The sequence below is a fragment of the Paroedura picta genome, chromosome 3 (genome assembly GCF_049243985.1).
Source record: "Paroedura picta isolate Pp20150507F chromosome 3, Ppicta_v3.0, whole genome shotgun sequence".
Lineage (NCBI taxonomy): Eukaryota > Metazoa > Chordata > Lepidosauria > Squamata > Gekkonidae > Paroedura > Paroedura picta.
Genome location: NC_135371.1, coordinates 135,215,236 through 135,224,521, shown reverse-complemented (window position 1 = coordinate 135,224,521; position 9,286 = coordinate 135,215,236). Strand labels below are relative to the sequence as shown.

At 44.4% G+C, this 9,286-nt stretch overlaps 2 protein-coding genes across 3 annotated transcripts; one reads left to right on the top strand and one right to left on the bottom strand.

The window, feature by feature from the left end:
• Positions 1–638: 638 nt before the first annotated feature.
• On the bottom strand, positions 639–4,869 carry ALYREF (Aly/REF export factor). The gene is made up of 6 exons (XM_077328068.1): positions 4,495–4,869; positions 4,014–4,145; positions 2,655–2,802; positions 2,497–2,560; positions 1,808–1,979; positions 639–838 (listed from the first exon to the last, which is right to left on the bottom strand). The coding sequence occupies exons 1-6, from the start codon at positions 4,723–4,725 to the stop codon at positions 824–826; spliced, it is 762 nt and encodes a 253-aa protein (XP_077184183.1). The 5' UTR covers positions 4,726–4,869; the 3' UTR covers positions 639–823.
• A 67-nt stretch (positions 4,870–4,936) lies between these two features.
• ANAPC11 (anaphase promoting complex subunit 11) lies at positions 4,937–8,549 on the top strand. Of its 2 annotated transcripts, none has more exons than XM_077328073.1 (3): positions 4,937–5,021; positions 7,246–7,389; positions 7,481–8,549. In XM_077328073.1, exons 2-3 carry the CDS (start codon positions 7,281–7,283, stop codon positions 7,624–7,626), a joined length of 255 nt encoding a protein of 84 aa, XP_077184188.1. In that variant the 5' UTR covers positions 4,937–5,021; positions 7,246–7,280; the 3' UTR covers positions 7,627–8,549. The 2 variants fall into 2 exon arrangements, with proteins under 2 accessions (XP_077184188.1, XP_077184189.1); XM_077328074.1 differs by having other exon boundaries at positions 4,958–5,021; positions 7,225–7,389.
• Positions 8,550–9,286: the final 737 nt, after the last annotated feature.

Sequence of the window (9,286 nt, the reverse complement as noted above, 5' to 3'; positions counted from 1 at the left end):
AACGGGGAAAAATTCTATCAAACAGATTTACTTAAAAAAAGAATTCAATATGGAATTGCGAGTTGAAAGACTAAATCTTTACTTGGCATGTTGGAGTCACTGAATTCACAGCAACTATTTTACAGTAAAAATACTGAGGTGGGACCAGCACTGAACTTTGGAATCAAGTGTTAAATACAAAAAACGACTTTAACAAGAAATTTACTCCCGCTCCATAACAGAGGGTGGAGCTATTTTACTGCAGAACCCCACCACCATTTCCCTGCAAAAAGCTGTCACACTGGTTGGCTTTAGCACAGACAAAAGAAGAGTCAGCACATAGGAGATGAGGGGAGGGGATGTACAGGTTTACAAGTCCCAACTGGGACATAGTGGAGGAGAGAGACCTGAGAAAGCAGAATCCCTCCCCACGGGAAGGACAACTCAGCACCAGCTCTGTCACTAGGGGCTGGCAGATACCTGCTCCCTAACACATCTCGGTTCCTGCAGCCCCAAGGCTAGACACCAGCTGCAACAGGAAGCAGACATTTACAGCTCTAGACACATTTCTAATTTATTACTGCCAAGGTGAAAAAGCCACCAAGGCCCAACAGGCAACCAGTAAAATTTTTCCCAAAAATAACTCAGTACAAAACAGATCTGTTTCAGAATTTTTAAAAAAAGAAAGAAACCTTTACATGAGTTTAAAACCTATTCCAAAACATAAAAGTAAAACAAATTCCATCCTTGATATTAGTAGCCGCCGTACACCCTTCCCCTCCCCCTGGGGAGCATGGAATGAGATGTCTGCAGTCCTTTCCGTGCACGAGATGTGCCAACTAGTTTAACTGGTATCCATCTAGAAGAAAATAAAAAGACAGTTACTTAGCTACCATCATCAGCACGGTCCAACCTAAAGGCTATTGTCACCATTTAGCAACTGTTATGGACATAAGTTTTTTTCTAAAGATAGATTTACAAAGTTGTTAAATACATGCAGGGGGGGGGTCTTTAACCCAGGATAATAGCCTATTATTTCAAGGATCACCCTTTGAAAGTTGCAATAGTGTACTGGAATTCTCTGCTAACTCAAAATTATATTTAAAAAATAGATCTCCTGGAGACCAATCTTGTTTTGCCTGGAGCTTTATCCATTGCATTGAGCAGCAGCATCTTATCCGTACATCTGATGGGTTATAACAATAATTCTCTATATTATCCTACTCATTAAAAGCAGTTGGTGAAAGACTTTACATGGCATGTACAAAAGTTTCCATTCAATAGTACTTGCCATTCTGTGGTATGTTAAGTGATGGAAACCAAAATATGTATTCAAAGCTGTATTTTGTATTCAAGAAACTGCATCTAAGGCACTCATGTTTAGCAGGCAGTCTTAGACTTTAATCTTAAACAGATGTCTGGGTTAGCATGCTTGAGATTGCACTATTACCAAAGTAATTCTAAAATTATCTCCAATTTCCCTAATTTTAGAAAGCAATAATTTATTCCTATCTTACGACATTGGAAGAGCCTCCTGTGGCGCAGAGTGGTAAGGCAGCAGACATGCTGTCTGAAGCTCTGCCCATGAGGTTGGGAGTTCAATCTCAGCAGCTGGCTCAAGGTTGACTCAGCCTTCCAACCTTCTGAGGTCGGTAAAATGCTGGGGGGTAAATGGTAATGACTTGGGGAAGGCACTGGCAAACCACCTCGTATTGAGTCTGCCATGAAAACGCTACAGGGTGTCATCCCAAAGGTCAGACATGATCTGGTGCTTGCACAGGGGATACCTTTACCATGACATTGGAAGGGGTCACCCACTATTACTTACCCTGGCATTGTAAGCATCCAACTGTGCATCCAATTCTTCTGCAGAGAGCTGCTGCTTGGAACTCCTGCCAGCACCTCTGCCTCTGCCTCTGCTGCCACGGCTGCCTCGTCTGTTACCGCCACCAAAGCCACCTGAGCCTCCACGGTTTCTGGTCATACCTCCTCTGGTTACACTAAAATCATAAAAAGTCCAATAAGCTATAGTATCAATAACCCCAAAATCACTCTCTACAAAGAACGCTCCATGATTGTTGAGGTTCCAGGGCCTATATATCTTGTTACCTGGCAAGAACACAGTATTATGGAGAGTCACTGCCCCTCTCCAGACAAGAGTTTGACCTCTGCCAAGGCCCGAAAACAGTGAGAAAGCAGTAATACTTTTACCTAATTGCTGACAAGGATAACATGCTTTATCACATGTGATTATGCCATATTCAGCCCTTTTGGGGCACACAAGAACAGTTAAAATACATCAGTGACAACCATAAATTTTTATTAACCAGTTAAAATCTATAGAAAGAAACCTATCAAAATTTTAAAAATCATACTTCAAAAACCTCCGTGGATGTCAGATCAAAGGACTCTCATCTAGCTTTAAGCACAATCTAAAGGGTATGAGAATATGGTAAATCCTAACAAGGAAAGCTGCCTTTGCTATACAATTGAATCCATCAAAAGTAAGTCTCCTACCTCTGCACTGGTCTCCTTTGTGTATCAATTTGTGACGTAACCAGCTGGATGTTCATAGGGCGTCCTAGGAAAAACAAGAATTTCCGTTTATGATCATGACTGAGTTTGACCATCTCCCAGCCATTAAGTAAATACCTTGACAAACTGCATGTACGTACCATCCAGGGGAACTCCATTGTACTGTTTCATAGCTTTCAGAGCATCTGCCTTTCTTTCAAAATGTACATCTGCTGTACCTAGACTACGACCGGATCGGTCATAGTGCACTGCTGCCTTCTTCAATGTCCCAAACTCTGCAAATAGCTCCTGGAACGTGAAGAGAGATATATCATATAGCCTACATAGAAGCTGTTACAAAATCATCTAATATCACCATAGAATCAGGTAAGTGATCATTTACACTGCAGCATCTAAACCTAAAGGGTTAAAGGGTAATACACTTGCTAAACAATGGTCATTGTCTACCATCTACCAGTATATGTCTTCCTGCATGATGCTGATGAAGCCAGTGGAGTGCAAATGTGTCACAGGCCGCAAATTTTACAAACAGGCATTTTTGATACCAATATATTGAGCAGAGTTTGAAGCTTCCCTTGATTTACTGTAGACTTCCACCAACATAAGCAATTCTTCCAATGGAGGAATGTCCTCCTGCCTAAGTTAGGACAGACAGCTGAGCTGATTTTTTTAACCAAAATTTATTCCATAGTGAAGAAGCAACCATTAGACATTCTTTCTCCAAGCAGAACTCTTACTGCACCTAATTCACATACTGAGAAAATGCCTTTAATTCTATACTGCTTTTAAGGGGATAAACCTTCAGCAAAAGACTCAAGATCATTAACCCAGAACTATAAGACTAACTTAAAAAATTAGGTTACTGTGCTCTCCGGAAAAGCAGGAATAATAACCCTACCTCTCCACTGACATGTTAATGGTTCCTTTGCAAAAAAAAAAACAAAAAAAAACCCACTAAACTAACTCAAGTATGAAAATATAGAAAAAAACATTACTTTATTCCTTTCTCCAAACTTGCAATAAGGCAGATATTTTGCAGTTATTACATAAAAGAATGAATATTTGGAGAAGAAATAGTGCTGAAGAAGATAGCATCAGTAACTAAGACATCACACAACATATTTTACAACCAAATTATTTAAAAGATTTTACCATGTTAAAAAAACAAAAACAAAGTCATTCTCATCCTTCAAAACCAATGCTAAATTAATGGAATAATTTTTAATACCATACTCAGACAAAATAGTCTTATATAACCCCTATTCCATAAGTGCTCATCTTGCATATTACTTATTTTAGGGGGGGAATCCCAAAAATTAGCTTTTATGACACTATTCCAAACACAAAAACTTAGTAGATGAATAATTATATTTTTCTTATACACTTTCTTTTAAATAAGATCAAAATGTAATATCAAAAACTGCTTATTAGTTAATATATGAGATTTCCAAAAACGGTATTACTTACAACGACGAAAGCACTATCACATTAACACTTACCTGTATATCAGCATCCGACACACCAAAATCCAGATTAGAGACAAGGAGCTTTCCACCTGTTTCCACACCAGCGCCAGCACCAAATCCACTATCAAACAGATCATGTTGCCACTTTTCGGGGAGCTGCTTTGGCTATAAACAAAACTACAATCTTAGTACACGGAGTCCAATGTCCCAAGCGAATTTCACCATATGCATCCACTTCGTTAACTTTCCTTTTTCCTTGGCCGCCCACCCACGCGCGAACATACTTTGATGCAAACACAACGCTCTGAACCTCATGGTTCATGGAAAACAATTGCAAAAAACAAGCAAACAAACCCAACCCTGACCAAAAGACCTGGCATCTTAAAAGCACTAAGCCGCATTCTTCTCGCAGCGCGATATTTTTAAAGAAAGTCGCAGGACCAAGTTCTTCCCCGACACAAAGAATCTAACTTGCCTCCCACTGCCGAAGCGCTCCATCCGGCCAGGAACTTACCCGGCTGTAGGGTGCAGGCCTGTTCCTGCCGCCTCCCCGGGCGAGGGCGGCCCTGTTCCGCAGGGGGCCACCTCCTGCCCGCCCAGCACCACCTCGGCCGGCCCCGCCGCCCCCGCGGCCAGAGGTTCCTCTTCCCCGGCCCCGACCACCGCCGGCCCGGCCACCTCCACCGCGTTGGCTCCGGTTCAGCTTGATAATATCGTCCAAAGACATATCCATTTTGTCGCCCATGATGGCGGCTCCCTCCGGCTCCAGGGGCCTACGCTTCCGGCCGCGCTACACCGGGACCGGAAGCGGATAGGGCGGATATAAAAAGCGAGCTTAAGAGCGCTCACGTGCAAGGACCAACTTTTTGTGAAATAAAGGGCCAGTCGTGGCTGACGCGCAAGGCTTTATGGGACCTTAGCGCGCGGGGGAGACTGGGAAGAGTGGGGGCGGGACTTCCAGTACCGGGGGCGGGGGGGGGAAGGAGAGAAAAAGACGGTTGAGGTTGGGCGCCAAAGCTGGAGCGGTTGAGGCGGAGCGCTGTAAGGGAGGGGACTGGGTGGGAGGAGGGAGGGAGGAGCCTGTCTCTTGAAGGGGGAGGTGGGCGGGGGGGCCGCTCTCCTACCCTGGCCGTTTTACTGGCGTCTTCCGCGCGAAGAGGGCGTTTGATGCCCGTGGTCTGATCTCCCCCTTAGCCTTTCCTTTGCTGTTTCTTATGATTGGGCCGCCCGTGCGCCGCAGGGAGTCCGGCGCACCTCATCTTAGGCATAGCTCATGTATGCAGGGGAAAGGAGTGCAAGAGTGAGCTGAGCACTGTTCCAAAATGTGAACCTCTCTCTGCAACATTTTGCAATAGTGCTTAGTGTTAAAAGCTCCTTGCATATAACAAACAAATGCAGCAAGAAAAGTGAATGTATATGCTAGGTTCTCTGTTATACTAATTTTCTACTGTGGAAGGCTTTTCCTTTTCACATATGTCTACATTCAGACTGGCCTTTGCAGTTTAGCGAGCAGCCTGGAGCAGGCCTCTGGAGTAGCACCATTTAAATTTTCTATATAAATTATAGAAAATTGCATTCTGTAATAGCATCCCATTTTATCTTAACCCCAGGTGTGAATAAACCAGGTCTTCACTTGTCAGGGCCTGGATTTTACCTTACCTCTTTTCTCTTTTCCTTCTATCTATTGATTTTTCCCTACTGTTGCCCCACATACTTGACAGGCTTCCAGCACCTTGTGCTTTGGGGCAATAAATGGTAAGGGAGCAGGCTGTTGTTCTTGCCATTTTGGGAGGGGCCCTAGATCTAACTGCCCTGACCTCAACCAAAGGCAAGAAGAGCTCCATCTTGCAGGCCTTGCAGACCTGGGAAAATTCCAGCAGGGTCTTGAGCTGTACTGGGAGCCCATTCCACCAGATCAGGGACAGGACCAAAAATGCCTGGGCCAAGTCAAGGCCAGGCATACCTCCCACTGGCGAGGAACACCAACAAGTTCACATCTGCAAAGTTAAGAGCCCGGGGGGGCATTGGGAAATAGGCAGTCCCACAGGTATGCGGGGTCCAGACCGCAAATGGCCTTGAAGATGAATTCAAGAAACTTGAACCGGATCCAGGCCACAACCAGCAACCAATGCAGCTGCCTCAGCACTGGCTGGATATGGGCTTTCCTGGTTCTTCCCGTGAGGATCCTAACAGCTGCATTCTGTACCAGCTGCAATTTCCTGGTCAGGAAATTTCCTGGGAAGGCCCACATCAAGCAAGTTTCAGAAATCAATCCCGGAATTGCATGGATCACTGGCCAAGTGATCCAAAGACAGATAGGGTGCTAGTAGTGGGCCTCCGTTGATAAGGGTGCATCCAGAATCACACCCAAATTCCTGGCCACAGGCAAGATGTTAAGTTGCACCCTGGCCCGAGTGGGCAACTGCACTTCCTGATCTGGTCCCTTTCTATCGAGCCACAGGAGGGGTTGAGTTTCAGGCAAGTCTACTCTAACCATCCAGCTACGACTTCCAAACATCTGGGGGTGAGGGAGTCCATGCAGATGTTCATCAGGAGATAGAGCTGGGGTCATCCACATATTGGTGACAGCTCAGCCTGAAACTCTGGACCAGCTGAGCCAGAGGGCACATAAAGATGTTGAACAGCAGTGTGGGGGAGAGAAGCGCTCCCTGTGAAACCCTGCATGGACATGACAACTTTTCCCCCACAGTAACCCTCTGTGTCTGGTTCTGGAGAAAGGAGATCAGCCACTGAAGGGCTGTCCCTGTGAGGATGCTGGAGGAACTGAGAGTATACTTGACAACTTTTCTGAGTGAATTCCAAGCCTTTCCTCACTGTCTACTCATCTGTAAATGCAGAGTCCTAATTTTAGTATGTATTGCATCGTACAATGGCAAAGAAAGCTTGGTGTGATTAAGAGTGGTGGCTTCACATCTGGCAAGCCAGGTTTGATTCCCCATTCATGAAGCCAGCTGGGTGACCTTGAGCTAGTCACAGCCTTGAAAGCACTGTTCTCACAAAGTCCTTTCAGGACTCTTTCGGCCCCACCTACCTCCCTTGTGGGGAAAGGAAGGGAAGGCAATTGTAAGCTGCTTTGTGGCTCCTGGTAGTGAAAGGAGGGGTATAAAAACCAACTCTTCTTGTTCTAGAAGTGATAAAGAAACCTCAGTAAGCTCTGTAGAAAAATGTAAATAACATTCCGCTCAATTTCGAGTCTGTAGAAATGGATCTAAGTCCCATCTAGGTTCTTTCTTTATTCCCTCAGATTCCATCTTAAGTTTGGTATGTAGTCTGGATACAATGAAAGTGGAAATCAAGTGCTGGCATGGAGTTGCCTCATGGCTGTGGGTTGCCAATGATGAGAACTGTGGAATTTGCCGGATGGCCTTCAATGGCTGCTGCCCAGACTGTGAGTAGTAGGGCTGTGTGCCCACTGTCTTTCATCTTTCCATGTACATATGGTCTCCCAACTTTCTCTTAATTAATCTTATGTTTTGCAGGTAAAGTGCCTGGAGATGACTGCCCTCTGGTATGGGGCCAGTGTTCACACTGTTTTCATATGCATTGCATTTTGAAGTGGCTCAACTCCCAGCAAGTTCAGCAACATTGCCCAATGTGCCGGCAGGAGTGGAAATTCAAAGAGTGACCAAGGCAACGTTTATGTTTTTGTGTGTTCCCATTTTTGGATTTCATGGATTGCTCACTTATTGGGGATTGGATTTCTTCCCAGATTTGGAAAACATACACAATATTGTGTAAGATAGCTTCTGCCTTCCCAATGTTACTGAAAGGAAAACTGAAGGAAGGTAGAAGAAATGAAACAACTGCTAACTTATTGACAACCAATGGTTCCCCCCTCCCCTGCCATGGGTAATCAGCATGTTTACGCTTTATGGTTCTGGTCTCTATGACCTGCAATAGTGTACCCTCTGTGATTCCAAATTTGACCTGGAAATTACATTGGGAGGGAAAAGCTAAAGAAGTGGATAGATAAGGCTGTGTTAGTATTTTTCAAAATCTAAACATCCCTAGGAACACCTGAATTGCTTTAGGCATGGTTCCTGAGTGGACTGTGCCTCAGTTGCATTAGGAGTTCAGAATCATTAGAAAAGTTATGTTCCCATTTCCATTTGGGCTCTGGGGGATTGAGGCTAAACATTCCCCTTCTATTCCCTATATCATTTATGAGCTGTATTCTTGTTAATGATTCGGTATGATCCATCAATGTTGGGGTCTTATCACTGTGTTCTGCTCAGCCAGCATAACAGCATGTAGGCAACAATCCTGAAACCCACTTCATTGATTTTAGCAGAGTTCGGGTGTTGCATGGTTCGGCACTGCAACCTTTCAGTATGAATGTAGTATTAGGGAATTAACAGGGGAAGGGTGGAGGGAGGGAAGAACAACTGCAAGCTTATGCCTGCATCTTGTTGCACGCTTGGCTAGTAATACAATAATATATTTGTTTCATAAAGGCAGTAATGCCAGATCACATACTGCCAAGCAGTTGCCCACAGTGTAAATGAACACATGGGGAGGTTTCAATAAATGTTGTGATTAATTGTAAAACTCCTTGCTTTTTTATTTACACTGGGATTTTGCAAAAGTTACAGCCAAGAGCAAAAGGTTCATACCAGTGACACACATGCTGGTTTGAGATGGGAAGGTGTGCCATGTGAGGGAATGGCCATTTTTCAATCATATCTGTAACCTTTCTCCCACTCCCCCCCCCAGTAAAAAGGTTCTTGCCATAGTTTTGTATGTAGCCACACAGCCCACAGACCAGCTGTTTTTGATGCTTCATCCTGGCTATTGGATGCCCAGTCCTTTCAGCCTCCCCCGCTTGCTATGTGTAATTGAAAACCCTTCACAGCACCCAAATGAGAGGATGTTCTTGATAAATTATTATAGTCTGTGACCTTTCTGGCACAGGATGGCAACACTAACAAAGTTGAGCCTCCAAAGAGGGAAGTTGTACAGGTAGAAAGGCTGGAATATTCTCAAAGCCGTCCCCAGTTTTGAAATATTGAACACAATATTAACTAAGTTGAATAATGCCATAATCCTTGACTTCATGTTTTCCAAACGTGCTAGCAGAAGCATAAAACTGGCAAGGCTTCACTTTTACATTTGAAAAATTTACTTTTAGGGTATGAAGGAGTAAGATTTGCATACCCTTGAAGAAGCCTACTCCATGTATTTGTGCATAAATCACTGTTATGCCCACACAGCCAGAGACCGTGGCTGCGCCTGTGGCAGTAGCTCTGCCACTGCTACTCTCAGAGCACGAGGATGAGGAAGAGGTG

Excerpts from the sequence above, each read along its gene's own strand:
- ALYREF (XM_077328068.1), bottom strand. The coding sequence starts at position 4,725 with ATGGGCGACAAAATGGATATGTCTTTGGACGATATTATCAAGCTGAAC. Across the intron at positions 2,561-2,654 it reads CAATGGAGTTCCCCTGGATG|GACGCCCTATGAACATCCAG; the intron begins GTACGTACATGC and ends TGTTTTTCCTAG. Across the intron at positions 1,980-2,496 it reads CAAAGGAGACCAGTGCAGAG|TGTAACCAGAGGAGGTATGA; the intron begins GTAGGAGACTTA and ends TTATGATTTTAG.
- ANAPC11 (XM_077328073.1), top strand. The coding sequence starts at position 7,281 with ATGAAAGTGGAAATCAAGTGCTGGCATGGAGTTGCCTCATGGCTGTGG. Across the intron at positions 7,390-7,480 it reads CAATGGCTGCTGCCCAGACT|GTAAAGTGCCTGGAGATGAC; the intron begins GTGAGTAGTAGG and ends TATGTTTTGCAG.